We start from the raw sequence: 18,195 nt of genomic DNA, 5'->3' as shown, positions 1-18,195 counted from the left end.
ACCAATGTTGAAGGCCAATTTTAGCCACCTCTGTGCAGCCGGTGGCGTGTGCTTCCCAATGCCATGCTGGATCCTTCACATTTATTTGACAAATAAAATGTGCAGAATTTTGCTGAATTTTAAAATATTGTGTGCAGAATTTTTAATTTTTTGGTGCAGAATGCCCTCAGGAGTAAATATTGAATTAGCCTCTTTCATTTTGCTCCATTTGCCAGTTATTTCTGTCCTCTTCTAACTTTTTTTGTTTTTTTGGTCTTTATTTGGTGGAAAGGTCGGGGGACACTCGAGGGAGGTGCATGGGGACGGCAGGCGGGGATGGGGCAGAGACCCAGACCCAAACATTGGTGGAGCCGGGTGAGTGGCATATCCCAGTGTCCCAGCTCCCTCAGAACGGCCTGAAGGTCATGGGGACATTGTGCCTGTGGTGACCCAAGACAAAATTTGTCATATACAGGCTGTAAAACCCCAGTTTCTTATTCAAGCCCTCCTTACAGTGTAGAAGAGGGGCAGAGGCATGACATGTGGCAGCATATTGTGCAGGAACCAAGCTTTGGGTCATGGAGTGGCATGTCCCAGCTCCTTCAGCAAAATCTGATGGTTGTGGGGACGGGTCACTTGGGGAGACCTGAATGACACATTACATTTCCGGTCAGACACATCCCAGCTCCTTGAGTATGGAATGAATGCAGAATTGGCTTGTAATTTAAATTTTGACCACAGAAATGTGACGCAATGTGATTGTATAAGACCCCATGCTGATGTATTTTAACTAGTTTTGACCTTGCAATAAGGGCCTGGGAACCACGCATCAGGAGCTGGGGATAAGGAACCAGCTTATCCTCCTGCTTCGCGGCGCCCTCGGCCAGGAAGAGGGGCCAGCAGCCCCCCAGCAAAGCACCCCGAAGCCGGGCGCGGCGGCGGGAGGCAAGGAGCCGGGCGGATATGTAGCGGTTCGCGGCTGGGTTACGGTCCCGGAGCCGCTGAAAAGGCCCGGGAGAGGAGGCGCATTGGGAGCGTGACTAGCACCCGCGTCCTCTGATTACTGCCGGCAGGTCAGATGGGCTCTGGCCGCCGGGCACAGCGGCCGCCGGGGACAATGGCCGCTCAGAGGAGCCTGCCCAGCTGACAGCCCCGAGGACGTCACCTGCCGAGCGCGGGAAATAGCCGTGGAGAGGCAGCGGGGATAAATAGAGGCCGGCAAGCCCAGGCGCTACCCGGCGCCGCCCCGCCCCGCAGCATGGCGTGCCCGGCGGCCGGCGAGGAGCTGCCGCGCCCCTGCTGCAATGGCTACAGCGAGCTGCCGTCGGCCGAGGCGCGCCGGGCCCTGGTGCGGTACGGCCCGGAGGAGGCGGCGGAGGGCGGCGAGCTGCCGGCCTTGGAGGACGCCTACCTGAGCATCCTGCAGCGCCTGGGCGAGAACCCTGCCAGGCAGGGGCTGCTCCTGACGCCCAGGAGGGCTGCCAAAGCCATGCAGTTCCTCACGAAAGGCTACCAAGAAACCATCGAGGGTGAGTCCTGCTGGCCGGCCTGGCTGTGGCGGTTTTGGGGGTTGGACTAGGTAAGGTGAGCAGATGTCCCGATTTTATAGGGACCCCTGATGTTGGGGTCTTTTTCTTATACAGGCGCCTATTGCCCCTGTCCTGATTTTTCACACTTGCTGTCTGGTCACCCTAGGACTTGATGGCCTCCAGAGCGAGGTCTCTTCCAACCCTAATCTTCTGTGAGCCTATGAAGGGGAACCTGCAAGTGCCCCTGGTCTCTGCCGGCCTGCTCATGGAAACCAAAGTGCCCTGAGCCCAGATGGCCTTTCACCAAGTGGGACCCTCAGCTGGACCCTTTCCTCTCCTCTCAGCTGCTGCTTCATTGCCTTCCACCCGTCCTCCAGAGACAAGGGGGTGGGGGTATAGCTTGTATTGGACTCATGGCTGGGGGTGAGAGCTACACCAAGCGCCCCTTCTGGGCTGGGAAACTGACTCAGTGGGTCACAGCTCACCACAAGGTGGCACAGAGTGGTTAGGGTAAAGGTTTTGTTGAGCAAAAGTTTAGTGGTTGGGGTTTTGTTGAGCAAAAGACACATTAATCATACCGATCACATTAATCATACATTTCACAGGGATCATTCAAGGTGAAGTGGCCTGTTAACATCCCTCCAGTCATAAGGGGGAAAGGGAGGGGAAAAGGCGGTGGGGGGTAGTGGGTTACAGATTGTTGTAATAAGCCATAAATCCAGTCTGTCTATAGCTGATCCCTTAGTCCTCATACTCAAAGGAAACCTGCACAACACTTTTGAAAAAGGAGCCTGGCAGCTTAAATTCATAACTCTGTTAGACACTAAAAGTCAGAGACTGAATAGAGACACTGGATTTATGGCTTGTTACAGCAATCTGTAATCCACTAATAGCGCCTCGCCCCCAGGTGCTTCCCTCAACTGGAGGGTTAAAGACCACTTCACTTTGACAGGCCCCTTGAAATACATTTTAACTACTTCTGCTAAACAATCTCTTCCACCTTGTATGTAGCTGTGGCAGTGTGACTAAGATTCCCAGACCTGAAGAAGAGCTCTGTGTAAGCTCCAGAGCTTGTCTCTCTCACCAAGAGAAGTGGGTCCAATGAAAGATGTTACCTCACCCACCTTATCTCTCTGATATCCTGGCGCTACAATCACACATCATTTTTCACTTCACTAAGGGGGCAGATTCTCACATTCCTGGAAGGTGCTCTATGGCTTTCAGTTCTTGCATTTAACAGCCTTCACCTCTATAAAGCTTCAAAACCCTTCCCAGTCTCTCAAACTTGACTGTATGAAATGTTCTATCAGTGAAATGGGGGAATTAAAAACAGGGAAACTTCTCCATTTTACTCCCCAGCTTCAGGGTGATAATCATATGTATAAGTGCCATGGGGAGGGGGGGAAGTGGGAAGTAATTTTCAAATAAATGAATCTAAACACAGTCAGATGCATTACTCATAGAAAACTAATTTGCCATTTTGTGCTATGTTTGTACAGCGCTTAGCACAATGGGGTCCTGGTCCAGGACTGATGCTCCTTTGCACTACTGCGATACAAACAACAGGAAACAAGAATTTCAGCTTGAACATCAGTTAAAAAAGAGGGAGGGGGAAGGCAAGTGGCAGCAGGCTCGAGGGTTGTGTATTAATTATTCCTGGAGGTATACTAATAAAGTTTAAACTTAAATAGTATCTTTGTTACCTTAAATTTGTAAAATAAGGCCCTGAGACTGCAAACATTTTGGGGGGGACATGCAATTAAGTTTAATGTTACTATTTGCAGAAGTGAAATTATGCAAACACTTATATTTAGGAGTAAGAATCAATTGCAATTTTACCTTTCAGAGATTTTTATCTTAATCTTCTTTTTCCACTGTTGGCATTTATAGTAGTTACATTTCCCCACATTTTGTAGTTTTCTGGTTCTCTATTCTGTATCTTAATATCCACAATAGGAGCTGGTCTCTGTGATGACAAATTTTTCTCATCTTCAATGTTTAGACTTTTCTTTCAAATTAATTTAAACAAATAAGGCTTTGCAGCTTCTGAAGTACAGATTTGATAAAGAATGTATGTACTAGGGACCCATTGTCTCCAAACAGATAAAATTCTATACTAGTTTATTAGGAAATAAGCTCATATACACCTTAACAATGGGTGCTGGCCTCTCTCTTTATAGGCATGCGCTGTGATCAATGCTCCCTTCACCCTGTCTGTGACTGGGAGCATTCAGTAGGCCCCCAAAAGTAAGAACCGCATAAAAAGAAGTTTAGCACTGCTTGGCAGGGCTGAAGTACATTAGATGACACCTGTGTATAAAGTTACTTATATGCATGTAAGATGGGGTGTGTGAGTTGAATGTAGGAGTCTACCTGTACTTAAAACTGATTTTTTAAAAATATACTGTCAGTTCTATACAACCATTGAATATCAGCTAAGAATATGTCCATATTTTAAACTATTTTTAAAAGGTTTGGGGTTGTGCTTTTCTCTCACATCAGATTTTGTTTTGTGCTTAGAAAAGTACTTACCAATTGCAGTACATGCATAATGCTATTTAGGATAGAATCCTGTGTAGGATCTTTCATTAACTGCTCATCTTGTCCTTTCAGATATACTCAATGATGCAATCTTTGATGAAGATCATAATGAAATGGTTATCATTAAGGATATTGATATGTTTTCCCTTTGTGAGCACCACTTGGTACCCTTCTTTGGCAAGGTAGTTATCCATCTGCCTTATAGCAAATATTTGTCATTCAGAGGTCTTGTGTGTTCTACTGAATAAAGGGAAATAAAATGTGTTTTGAAAAACTAGGGTGAGTTCTTGCTCATAGCCAGTGTAGTCCTATAGAATTCAGAATAATCATTCTTAGGAAGAGTTTTAAAACATGAAAACTATGATGTGGGCATTTTGAGGTGATAAGTAGAGGATTTATTTTGTGGACTAACTGCATCTGCAGTATGAAGCATATTAGCAACAGGAAATAAGAGCCATATTTTCTACAATATGGTAATAGGAAATTGATTACCCTCAGAGAGGCTCCTCAGCAGGCTCCTAGAAATCCGTTTGCTGCGGGGAAAAACATGGAATATGCATTTTTACAGAGACTCTTTAGTTTTTACATTTTGTGGAAAACTAAAAATGTATTAACTAGTAACTAAATTTTACTGAAAGTACCAGTGTCACTTATTCAGTGCATGCAACCTCCCCTCTTGTGGTTGATTTTTTGAATGCATTTTAAATCTACATAGCTAAACATCCCCAATAAACTGCTTCTGGCGTATATAAGTTACTCAACGGCATAAAGGGGTTCATGTTTTAATGCATCTCAAATTTAACATAAGCACAGCCATACTGGGTTAGACCAAAAGTCCATTTAGCCCAGTATTCTGTTTTGACTGTGGCCAATACCAGATGCTCAGGAGGGAATGGACAGAACAGATAATCAATTGATCCATCTCCCGTCACCCATTCCCAGCTTCTGGCAAACAGGCAAAGAACAACATCCCTTCCTTTCTTGGCTAATAGCCATTGATGGACCTATCTTCCCTGAACTTACCCTAGTTCTTTTTTGAACCCTGTTATAGTCTTGGCCTTCAGAACATCCTCTGGCAAGGAGTTCCAGATTGACCCTGAGATGTGTGGGAAAAAATACTTCCTTCCTGCTGCCTATTAATTTCATTTGGTGACTCCTAGTTCTTGTGTTATGAGGAGTAAATAACACTTATTTACTTTCTCTACACTAGTCATGATTTTATAGACCTCGATCATATCCTGCCCACCCCCCCGTTGTTTTTTTTTTTCCAAGGTGAAAAGTTCCAGTCTTATTGTTCTCTCCTCATATGGAAACCGTTCCATACCCCTAATCATTTTTGTTGCCCTTTTCTGAACCTTTTCCAATTCCAATATATCTTTTTTGAGATGGGATGACTACATCTGCACACAGTATTCAAGATGTGGGCATACTATGGATTTATATAGAGGCAATATGATATTTTCTGTCGTCTTATCTAGCCCTTTCTTAATGATTCCCAATATTCCGTTTGCTTTCTTGACTGCTGCTACACATTGAGTGGACGTTTTCAGAGAACTAGCCACAATGATTCCAAGATCTTTCTTGAGTGGTAACAGCTAATTTATATCCCCTCATTTTTTATGTATAGCTTGGATTATTTACCTCTCTCTAGTCTGAAAACTGACCATTTATTCCTACCCTTTGTTTCCTATTTTTTAACCAGTTACCAATCCATGAGAGGATCTTCCCTCTTATCCCATGACCGCGTACTTTGCTCAAGAGCCTTTGGTGAGGGACCTTGTCAAAGGCTTTCTGAAAATCTAAGTACGCTGTATCCATTGGATGCCCCTGGCCCACATGAGGCGATGAACAAGCAAAGAATTCTAGTAGATTGATGAGACATTATTTCCCTTTACAAAAACCACGCTGACTCTTCCCCAACAGATTATCTTCATCTATGTCTCTATGGCAATTTTGCTCTTTACTATAGCTTCAACCAGTTTGCCCGGTATTGAAGTCAGGCTTACCAGCCTGCGATTGCAGGGATCACCTCTGGAGCCTGTTTTAAAAATTGGCGTCACATTAGCTGTCCTCCAGTCATTTGGTACAGAAGCTGATTTAAATGGTAGGTTACAAACTACAATTAGTAGTTCTGCAATTTCACATTTGAGTTCCTTCAGAACTCTTGGGTGAATACCTCCTGGTCCTGGGGACTTATTACTGTTTAGTTTATCAGGTTGTTCCAAAACCTCCTCTAATGACACCTCAATCTGAGACATTTCCTCAGATTTGTCACCTAAAAAGAATGGCTCAGCTTTGGCAATCTCTCTCACATCCTCAGCCATGAAGACCGATGCAAAGAATTCATTTAGTTTCTCCGCTATGGGCTGATCATCCTTGAATGTTCCTTTAGCATCTCGATCGTCCCGTGGCCCCACTGGTTGTTTAGCAGTCTTCCTGCTTCTGATGTACTTTTAAAAAAAATTGCTATTACTTTTTGAGTCTTTGTCTAGCTGTTCTTCAGATTCTTTTTTGGCCTTCCTAACTACATTTCTACACTTCATTTGCCAGTGTATGCTCCTTTCTATTTTCCTCACTAGGATTTAACTTCCACTTTTTAAAGGATGCCTTTTTGTCTCTCACTGCTTCTTTAACTTTGTTTAGCCACAGTGGCACTTCTGGTTCTCTTACTATTTTTTTTTTTTTTTTAAATTTGGGGTATACATTTAAGTTGAGCCTCTATTATAGTGTCTTTAAAAAGTTTCCATGCAGCTTGCAGGGAATTTCACTTTTGGCATTGTACCTTTTAATTTCTGTTTAACTTTTTATGAAGTCCCCATTTCTGAAATTAAATGCTAGAGTGTTGGGCTACTGTGATGTTTTCCCCACCACAAGGATGTTAACTTTAATTTATATTTTGGTCACTATTACCAAGAAGTCTAGCTGTAGTCACCTTTTGGACCAGATCCTGAGCTCTACTTAGGACTAAATCAAGAATTGCCTCTCCTTGTGTGGGTTCCAGGACTAGCTACTCCAAGAAGCAGTCATTTAAGGTGTCAAGAAACTTTATCTCTGCATCCCGTCCTGAGGTGATGTGCTCTTAATCAATATGGGGATAGCTGAAATCCCCCATTCTTATTGAGTTCACTTCAGCCTCCAGCCGTGAGTAATTGAAGTTATGAAAATATGCCAAAAAGCTTTAAAAAACACCCCTAAAGCCCATGTCACTAAGTTTGGCAAGGACAAATTTCATGTTAATGGTAATGTGCTGTTCTGTACTGTATGCAGCAAGGCTGTAGATTACAGGCAGACAATTGTAGAACACATGGAAAGCACTAAACAAACAATGAAAAGAAGAGGTTGAAACAGCAGGGAGGGCCATCAACAACAGTAAAGAAACAATACACTGTGACTGGAAGATTTTATGATTGGTGATGCTGGTAGAATTGGAACTTGCTTTAAAATTGTAAATATATCAATAAAACGTTGTGTTCAGCTGATACCTATATATATTGTAGCTAGGGAAACTAAAGTGCAACATTTCATTTTAATTGTGGAAAAACACAGGTCTTTTTTTTTTGTTGTAAATCTGAGAATTTTGGATTTTTTTTATCATGGAAAACTAGGATTCCTGCCCCTTGCACCCACTAAATATCCACGGAAGCCAATTTGTGAGCGGGGCATTGCCTGCATAGATATATGATCAAGCTTGTCTGAGTATGGGCAGGGAAATTTTCCCTGAAGTCTCTTCCAAACACAACTTAAACTCCTTAAAAGTGATTGCACTCAGCATCCCAAACTGGCAGTCATTGTACAACCAAAGCTCCCAATGCACGGGTCTGCTAGAATGAAGACTGATTAAACAAATAGTTCCATGTATCTTACTCCTGCTTCTTCCCAGCTCCATCTTTGTCCCTTCCACATTGCTTTTTCTCCTGTAACAGCCTCCTTTCCTTTCTCCAGCTTCACTCTCTCTCTCTCTCTCGCTCAATAAACCTCCTCTCCTACTTGCCTCTTTCCCTTCTTGTGCCTCTCTGACACTTTTTCCATGAAGACTGATAATTCTTGAGAGCTCAAACTGTTTGGAATATACAACAATATGAACTGTCTTCTTCCTTACCAATAAATCTACTTGCTCTACATATGCCCATAAGCTACACAGCATCTGTACATAAGCATCTTCTCCCTCTACTACATGGTGCAGGTCTGACTTCACAGGGCACTTTGTCTGCATTAAGGATCCAGTCCTGATTCCATTAAAAGCTGCACTGAAACTCCCATTGACATCACTAGAGGAAAGATCAGGCCTGAAGTCAGCAGGTTTAGGTTCTGGGAGCCCTGATCCTGCAATTTCCACTGGAGTGGACAGACTGCTATGAATGTGGAGACCCATTGACTAGGCTAGAGCTTCTCAGACACAGCCATCTGACTGTGCGTTGTACACTGCACCTCAGAGCCCTGAGTTTATTCAGACCTTCAACTTTCCTGCAGAATCAGGTGTGTAGTAACCATTCAGCACTTAGACTCCTGTTCATATTTGCAGGTACATATTGGATATTTACCTATAAAGAAAGTGGTTGGACTAAGCAAGCTTGCAAGGTAAGTGCATCTATGCAATGTGATAGTGAAGGTGTAAAGGCGAAATCCTGTTCTCAGTGCACAGCCCAATTGAGGATGCCATGTACTGGGATGCTCTGCAGAGGGAAAGGGACAAGAATACTTCCCCTGAGATGTATGCTAGCAACAAAGTTATTGCTCCAGAGGCACTACTGAGGCTTTAAGGCTGCAGTAAGCCCTGGGGCTCCTTTGGTCTGGTGGGTCTGCAGTAGCAGATCCCTTGTTCCCACTTGCCCTGCACACTGGAGTGCATGGAGTCTACTGTGGAGCTGCTGCAGAGGGATGTGGAACTCCTGTATGGCATTCTGATCTCCCTTTCACAGTGGTGTGGGGTCCTCTATGGCTCCAGGGGGCAGGATTTTCCACTGTTTGTGTAAGCCAATAACCAGGATTATGAAGGTGAGCTGAGAAGGACCGAGAATTTGGATTTCCTCACTGTGATTCTTAAGGATGACTTCTCATAAGAGAAACTGCATAAATGTTTGTGGCTGATATGAACCTTTTATCCCATAATTGTGCTGAATATGTAATGTCCCCCAACCACTGAGACCCCTCAATCTGTGCATACAGAGCACTCCATCACCTGCTAACAGAAGGGGGCTAGTGGGAGAGCGTTCTCTTTGAGGGATCATCAGTTTTGGTACTGGCTCCCCACTTTGGACTGAAATAGCCTTGCTGTGTCAGCTTTGTGGGCATGCTGCAGTGCTTGGGTATTGCCTCTCAGGAAGGAGGGGCTTGACCGTGTCTAAGGACTTACGTGAATAGTTCAGCTAAGTGAATGGCTGGCAGTTTTATGTTTATTGGCAGCTGCTGCAAATGGTGCTGCCTTCGCTTTTGGATTTAATTTATTTGTTTTGTTAGCATATATCAGAGTTGCCTGCAGTTTTCAGCTATGTGCCTCTTTTTTTTTTTTTTTTCCATAGGAACATTTTTTTTATAAATGAAATTTACTTTTCTACTTAACAGGCTGAGTTTAAGTAAAAGTTGATGGCCTATACATCTTAAAAGAACAGTCCCGATGTCAATAGCAGCCTATAATTAAGTATCTAGTAGTAGCCCTGTTATAGTCTTCTGCATTCTGAGCACCAGCATGTTAATGGTTAATCAGAGGCTGCTTTACAAATGTGACACATAGGTTGATAATCCACAGACTGAAAACAGATTATAGTGTGGTTAAATAAGATCTTTTTGAGGGAGTACTTAATTATTTTTTAAAAATATGCTTTCTCTAAGGGATTCTAAATCCATTTATAAGGTACTTGGGTTAAAATAAGTGGTATAAAGTAGAATATATTAATACTCAATATATAAGGTATTCTAAAATAGACTGAATATCAGCTGTATGTAAATCACATTACATACTGTAATGTAAAATCACTTGTACTACAATATATTTAGCCTTCTAAATAGCCAGGATAAAATCCTACTCTAACACCTGTGATACCCAAAGAGTCTATTAAGTTCAACTGAAATTTTGTGTTTAAATCAGGAGGAAATATTTATTATTCTTACATTTTTCCCCCCCCCAGAATTGTTGAAATCTTTAGTCGAAGACTGCAAGGTGTGTATCCTTTCTACAATATCTCTGTTCTGCTAAACTATATTTCAGCTAGATGATGCTCAACTGAAGAAAATATTTAAGCGTATGCCTAATTTTAATTGACACTACTTCTGTTGAAGTAAATGTATTTAAGGTTAGGCATAGGCCTAAGTACTCTCCTGAACTGGGACCATAATCAGTGTGGCATATTTGTTAAAGTTGTCAAGGGACCAAGCAGAAAACATCCAACTAAAGCAGCCTGATTCTACACCTTAACAGTCTATTGCCTTTATTGGAAGCTTGAGGTGTCGATCAGTGAGGTTCTGGACTCAGGAATAAACAGCTGGGTCGGTATAATGGGGAAGGTATGCATATAAAATAAGAAGTGTGTTGGGTTCTCTTTTCTGAAAGAATGAGGAAGTGTACTCAGTGCATAAAGAACAGGAGTACTTGTTCTCTTTGCAGATACAGACTAACACGGCTGCTACTCTGATACTCAGGTGCATAGGCCACCCCTGATAAGTAGCCAAGAAGGACAGCAGTCACTGAAGTAGGGGGAAAACTGACTTTGGATAATGTATTTCACAGGGTGTAAGGGTGGTTTTGTTAACTATTAAAAATTCTGCGGGCAGTCAAGGTGGATAAATATCTGCTCACTGGATGAACAGATTTCAGGGCTCCAAAGGTGTCATTCCAGCACTTTTTACAAACACTAAAGTCACATTGAAAAAATAATTAAAAAAAACATTTCTAGCATAGGGGCTCATTTTACTTTAGTTAGCTAGTGGGAGAATTTGAGGGACTGTATTTAGAGCACCTTAGGAATGTATTTTCTTTAAGAATTTGCAAGGAGTACCAAGAGTGGCAATTACATATAGAAAAATCATACTGTTCTCTTTTCAGTTCAAGAGAGGCTTACCAGACAGATCGCTCTGGCAATTACTGAGGCTCTGAAACCTGCTGGGGTGGCTGTGATTGTAGAAGCGTCGTAAGTAATTCATTATTGTTAGTCTCATTAAAGTCAACCTCTGAGAACAGTTACCACACCACAGTATCTGAGATGTCATTGTTACCTAAACAGACTTGGGAGAGTTGTGTTTCAGTTCCTTCCACAGACTTCCTATAGGACCTTAAACAAGTCATTTAATCTCTCTAGCTCAGTTCCCCATCTGTAACATGAGGATCCTAATATCACTGCTCTTCACTGGGCACATCAGGATGCATTCACTAATAACTCTGAGGTATTCAGATGCCATGGTGATGGGGCCATTTAAGTACCTGGATAGATAACTTCTGAGTATAGAGAAATATTACAGTACTTCAGATACTAGCTTATGAGAAATGGTGACCTCTGTCGATATCTGCCTTTCTCACACACTCCAACAATTGCTGCAGGGTATATACGGGTAATTTGGCTTGAACGGACAATGTAAAGTGAAAGTGACTAAAAGTGGGCTATAAAGATTTTGGCATATATTGCACTGTGTCACTTTGTGTGCTCAAATTTGGTACAAGTCTTAGTAGTTGTGGATGCTGATGGTTAGTCATTTGCACGGATACAGACATGTATGTGTACATTTTTTTTCAGGCTTACCCCAAAACTTGTCCAAGTGTATTCTAACAACATGTGGACCAGTCACATCTGGCACCAATACATTTAGGATATGTGTACCCTGCAATTAAACACCTGTGATTGGCCCATGTCAGCTGACTCAGGCCTGTGGGGCTTGGGCTAAGGGGCTGTTTAATGGCAGAGTAGACATTTGGGCTTGGACTGGAGCACAAGCTCTGGGATCCTCACCCCACATGGGGTCCCTAGCCCAAACATCTACACTGCAGTTTTACAGTCCCGTAGCCCTAGGCCCATGAGCCTGAGTCAGCTCACACGGGCTGGCCATGGGTGTTTAATTGTAGGGTAGACATACCTTTTATTGGCCTGGTTTGTGCTGTTCTGCAAGGCAAAAGTGGTGAATGTAGACTGAATAGTTCAAACATAATCTGCTTAAGCTTCCTGTCAATATTTATTCATTTATTTCAACTTCAGTCAACAAGTATGGTTGTAAACAAACAACCCCCCTCACTACATGTTTTGAAATACTACAACATTTAAAGAAAATAGAATTCAAGAATGATTCTCCTATCAATAGTTGTGAGTGAACTGGTAGCTCCCAATAATATCTGGACATGCTTTAACGAATCAAAGGCACTACTTGGTACACAGTGTATTGCTGATTATCAAAATGGTAATTAGATCCAGTTATCCCAGTGTGCAGGTTAACAACGTATTAAACTGAAGGTTGGCTATTTAACTAATTACCTTCTAGGCACATGTGCATGGTTATGCGAGGGGTTCAGAAAATGAACAGTAAGACTATCACCAGCACCATGCTCGGAGTCTTGCGAGAAGATCCAAAAGCCAGAGAAGAATTTCTTACGCTGATCAAGAATTAAATGGAAACGGCTTCCCACTCACTGTTTGTTGGCTCTAACAGTAAAACCAATTGCCAGAAATTAATTACCATGTGTGATGCAGGACTGTCTGTAGCGTCTGTGTATTAGAAATAGCTGTGTGACAGCTTGGTTCTCACTAATGCCTCGTAATGTCATAAAATATTTTTGGTAGAGAATGAATATGCCTCAATCAGAATTACTGAACTGAAAAGAGATTAGCTGTTTCCCAATGCTAACCATAGAGTGCTATGAAAACATGTTGCTAGATGGGAGCTAAAATAAGCCACCCCTTCTCCCCCCTCACCCCCCCCCCAAAAACAAAAAAACAAGCAGCCACAGGAAGGTGAAATTAAGCACAAAATCCTGTGGCCTTTATCACTCAATCTTCAGCCCCTTTGTGCTCCTTGTATTAGACAAAGGGGTCAGAAAGCCAACAGATCTCCCCAACTGGAGATTCATCTGGTGTAAGGGGATGTCTGGGAGGCATGGAACTGTTGAATCTGATCCTATACCATCCTCTTCTGGCCCCCAGGGTAGGGGGCATGAGAGAAAAATTGCAGGATGGGAAGGGGCATGACCACTGTGCTCCACCAATTCCTATCTGGTGAATGGTCTTTGGGAGCCATAGCCAGCTGGGTGTAGCATGGAGTAGTAGGGAGCTCAAGGCCAGGCTGATTCCCCACAGCCACCATTAGGAATATGAATGGGAGTCCCCATGGATGTGCCTGGAGGTGACAGTGTGGAAAATGGCACTTCTCTAGCTCTGCCTCTTTCCTGCCCAGCTAAGCTCCCCTGAGCTGAACCAGTCTCCCAGAAGGCCTAGGTTTGTCATTGCCACACAATAGTGCTTCATTAGATCTTAGTGACCCATTAGTGCTCCAGCAGATTTTTTTCAATATATGCATAATATCCCAACACCTCTCACCCATCACAAAGATCTGTTTATGGCTAAGTCCCAGTCCAGCTCACTCTTAACCTTGCTTTGATCCCTTCTGAAGAAAAAGCAGGAGATGATATGGCACTAGGATTGTTCCTTAAGGTCATGATACAAATTTTTGATACCATAATCTGAGTCCAGAATTGTCTCTGGGATTGAGTAGTTTTTCAGATCCCATGCATAGATAAAAGATCAGCTCTTTTTAAACTGCAATGTATGTATAATGTTGGAGAGCTGAATTCTTATAAAGGCTTGCTATTAACCCTCCAACAGAACTGACATTTGTTTTGATAGTAAGCCTCATAGCATTACTAAACCAGTCAGAACAAAGATGTAGCTATGGAATTTCCTCCTGGAGATCATAAATATAGAACACTAGAGGGCCATATTCTGCTATCCTTACTGTGCAGTTAATCCCTTTCATTTCAATGAGACAACTCGTGGAGTGAGGCATTGCTACTCAACCTGAGTAGAGTTAGCAGAATATGGCCATAACAGAGTTTCAAATAAAGGTTTGTTTTCTTTAAATGCTTTGTCCCCTATCTGACTGATGCTTGATTTTTAATATCTACTCCTCAGTGTTAGAACAATATCATTTCACACACTCTTAAGACCCTTCGTTTTCAGTTTAAGCTGATTTTTACCAAAAAAATCCCGGGTTTTACAAAAAGTATTGGTTTTCTGGTTTTCACCCTACTTTTTGTATCATTCGAATTTTATATTATATATGTGTATATATAAAATAAATAAAACAACCTGGTTATTAGGAAAATACATTTCATGAGATATATGTATTACACACCGACTAATGTATTCTTGTATGTGCAAAGCTGCCTGTTGAAGTAAGGCTCTGTATTAGTTTAAAAGATACACACAATAAACAAACAGGCATGCACGCAAGCTCTGAAGCGCATGTGTATGTGAACATACTGATGAATCTCATGGCATAAACATTTCAAGCTGTTAGCAGACAACAGTTTAAAGATTTGATGCTAAAATGGGAAGAAAATGAAAATTCACCAAAATAAACCCCAGTATTTACCCAGAAAAATTAAGGGTTTTTGCTCTGATTTTCAGCTGTTTTTGTTGTAGTAAAACACTGAAATTCCTGGGAAAAATTAAATAAAATAAAAAACAAAAAGGACCCTACAGATGCTGTATTTTTCAAGCAAATGTATTTTGAGATACATCTGTGTGTATATCCTAAATGTACTAGAATGATATCTTTACTATCCATATGCCAAATCAGTTTGAGAATCTGCCTTAATCTTTGGTAAAATGGGGGAACACATTAATTTACTGCTAACATTTACTCAGACACTGCTTTTAAACTGGTAAATACTGGTTTTATAAATGAAATGTTCAATAGAGAAACATTTTGCAGCTCATTTGATTCAAAGGTAAATGTTGAACAGTCTTAGAGAAGAAGGTTTTCTATCAATAAGAGCTGCATAACAGTGTTCAATAGTGGTGCTAAAATACATATACAAGTTTTGTGGAAATTGCATTAATGCATTTTCAAAAAAGTTTTGAAGCACAGATATGCATATTATTAGCCTTTTGCTTTGTTACATGGGGATTGTGGGGCAAACTCTTTTGTGTGTCCTATTCTCACATACGCAGTGTTGTTGTAGCTGTGTTGGATCAGGAAATTTAGACCTGTGCAAGCTCGAAAGCTTGCCTCTCACCAGCAGAAGATGGTCCAGTAAAAGATATTGCCTCCTCCATCTTCTCTCTTTTTTTCTCACATATATCAGACATGTTGTTTTTAGGGCTGTCAATTAATCACAGTTAATTCTAGCGATTAACTCAAAACAAATTAACTCGATTAAAAAATTGCAATTAATTGCACTGTTAAACAATAATAGAATACTAATTTAAAAATTATAAATTGATTTCAATTACAACACAGTGGACAGTGGTCACTTTATATTGTTTAAATATTTGCACCATAATAATAAACAAAAGAAATAGTATTTTTAAATTCACCGCAGATGAGTACTGCAGTGAAATCTCTTTATTGTGGAAGTGCAACTTACAAATGTAGATTTGTTTGTTTGTTACATAACTGCACTCAAAAATAAAGTCCATTCAGTCCTTCTTCTTGTTTAGCCAATCACTAAGACAAACATGTTTGTTGACATTTACGGGGTCCTACCTGTAATGCACTTTCATGATAAAAAGATTGCCCTACAGTACTTGTAAAAGGTTATTTGAAAAATATGATTTCCTTTGTTTATCTTTTTTACAGTGTAAATATTTGTAATAAAGTGAGCACTATACACTTTATTCTGTGTAATAATTGAAATCAATGTATTTGAAAATTTAGAAACTATCCAAAAATATTTAAATAAATGCTATTCTTTTGTTTAATGGTGTGATTAATCATGAGATTTAAAAAATTACAATTACTTGCAGTTTTAATCATGATTTTTTTAATAGTTTGACAGCCCTAGTTATTTTGCATTAACAGAAGGCAAAGACATGTTTGTCTAGCAATCTAGGAGCCATGAATTTTCCATGAGTTTTAATCCCAAAGGAAGATAACTTCCTTTGTAGCCTTGGACAAGTCACTCTGCCTCAGGTTCCCTTTCTGTAAAATGGATTGAATGCTACCTTGCAGGGGCGTTGTCAGGCTAAGTTAATGTTTGCAAAGTGCTCTGAAGAGGAAAATAGTCAGTGCTGAGTGTTACTGTTATGCTCTACTCCCTCAATTTGAGCCCTGATTTTACATTACACATAGAACAGAAAAACAGGAAACAAAATGCAGCTAGTGCACCCAGTAATGTAGGATGGAAATTTAAAAAAAACCAAACACACACCTCAAATCCAGCAGTGTGTGGTATTTATGCTAAAATATGAGTAACCCATAAATTCAGATCCAAATGATCCTGCAATATTGTGGTCTACATTTCAAATGATCTGATACTTTTAAAATATTTTCATAAATACAGAAGCCTAATGATTACCCCCTTTAAATACACAGGCCCCTAATTCCATGGTTTTGAAGGCTATCACCTTCATCTAATCTTTCCAGAGATCAAAATGAAGTGGGAAATTAACACAGGGGTTTTTAAATGATTTTATGTACTTTATAACATTAGTATGTTTTGGTTTTTAACCTGAGCTCAGTAGCCAAAATATGTTTTCAATTTTATAATGTATGTAACATTTTTTTTAAAAGATATATATACACTTCATCTACCATAATGCTGAGTTGTCTACTTCTTTTCTGTGCAGCTATCACTGTCTTAGTCAAAGCCCAGTGTTAACACGTGTGTTTCTCAGCCAGCTGCCGAGGAAGCAGTGATAATGAAAAATTTGGATTTGATTAAAAGGAGCAAAACAGAGTACTATAAGGCTAAGATTTTGTCATGGTGATTTTTAGTAAAAGTCACGGGCAATAAACAAAAATTCAAGGAAGCCATGATCTGCCTGTGATTTTTGCTGCTTTGGCTCCATGGTTTCTCCTGCCACTATAGTGGCTGGGAACTGTGGGGTTCCCCCTCTGCCTGTAGCAGCTGGAAGCTGCAATGGGCCCCACCCCCCCTCTGCCCACAGCAACTTGGAGCTGCAGGGTGACCATATTCCCCAGGTGCTCACCCAAGGTGCACACTCTTCTCCCCTCCACTCCCCAGTGAGGCTGTTGCTTGTCACTACAGCCCTGAAGAGGGCCCCCTCAGGAGGCTGTCACATGTCGCTGGAACCCTGCCAGGACCCTGCTGGCTGCGAGGGAGTCACACAGCCCCTGGGGCTGAAGCAGATGTTACTGATTCAGTGACTTTCATGACCTCTGTGACATAACCTTAACTATAAGCAATATGACAAGAGTGCAGCCTCTCACAATACCCCTTATGGTGGCCTCACCTATGGGGAAAGGAGCTTCACAGTTTCACCCACCACAATTCCCCATACAGACCACCACTTGTAATGCCACACACTATCCGCAGTAGTCATCAAACCCGAGACCTCTGCACCTTAAAGTCTGAGCTTAAAGTCTGAGCTAAAAGCCTCATCTCTGGTAACTCATGAGACCTTCTCTATGTGGCTCAGCCATCATTAGAGCCAAACACCACACTGAATGCATGTGAGGTACACGTACACATTGAATAGGAAAGTTGGTGTAACAGGATGCTGCTCTTGGGGAGAGTGAGCAGTTGTTCATCAGCAGTGTCTGTGATCTCTCTAAGGGGTAGGCATGAACTAGCTTGAAAAAGGGCCACCCTACTGAAGCACTGCGATGAGTTAAAAATATCTCATGATGGGCGACATCACAAGCTGCTGACAAACTGAATGAAAGCAAAATGGACACTTTTTCTAGCTCTATCCATCACCAGGAGATAATTAGTCTTCAACAGGAAACTGTCTCTGTCCCATGCCCACCTCTGAAAGCCGACTGGTAGGGATTTAGGACAGTCTGTCTCCCAAACTTTGGAAACCTGAGCTCTTTTTCAATTATGCACCTTGCAGCCTTGACATGTGTCACTAGAGATCTATCCATGCCAATTTATACATCTTCCACACTTGCTCCGCCAACTAACCCTTCATACATTCCTGAGGGAGCGTGCACCACACGTAACAAAGGAGATCAATCATCAGCATTTGCTAATGTGTTTTGATGA

At 41.6% G+C, this 18,195-nt stretch overlaps 1 protein-coding gene across 1 annotated transcript; it reads left to right on the top strand.

Annotated features, from left to right (window-relative positions):
- The first annotated feature begins 665 nt into the window (after positions 1–665).
- Positions 666–16,996, top strand: LOC140909558 (GTP cyclohydrolase 1). Its single transcript, XM_073339122.2, has 6 exons — positions 666–1,508; positions 4,122–4,231; positions 8,572–8,627; positions 10,175–10,206; positions 11,089–11,173; positions 12,510–16,996. Exons 1-6 carry the CDS (start codon positions 1,238–1,240, stop codon positions 12,634–12,636), a joined length of 681 nt encoding a protein of 226 aa, XP_073195223.1. The 5' UTR covers positions 666–1,237; the 3' UTR covers positions 12,637–16,996.
- The last annotated feature ends 1,199 nt before the right edge of the window (positions 16,997–18,195 follow it).

The sequence above is a fragment of the Lepidochelys kempii genome, chromosome 3, assembly GCF_965140285.1.
Source record: "Lepidochelys kempii isolate rLepKem1 chromosome 3, rLepKem1.hap1, whole genome shotgun sequence".
In the NCBI taxonomy this organism is placed as follows: domain Eukaryota; kingdom Metazoa; phylum Chordata; order Testudines; family Cheloniidae; genus Lepidochelys; species Lepidochelys kempii.
The sequence above is the reverse complement of the archived record's forward strand: the minus strand, read 5'-3'. Positions and strand labels throughout refer to the sequence as shown.

Excerpts from the sequence above, each read along its gene's own strand:
- LOC140909558 (XM_073339122.2), top strand. The coding sequence starts at position 1,238 with ATGGCGTGCCCGGCGGCCGGCGAGGAGCTGCCGCGCCCCTGCTGCAAT. Across the intron at positions 8,628-10,174 it reads GGACTAAGCAAGCTTGCAAG|AATTGTTGAAATCTTTAGTC; the intron begins GTAAGTGCATCT and ends TCCCCCCCCCAG. Across the intron at positions 11,174-12,509 it reads GCTGTGATTGTAGAAGCGTC|GCACATGTGCATGGTTATGC; the intron begins GTAAGTAATTCA and ends ATTACCTTCTAG.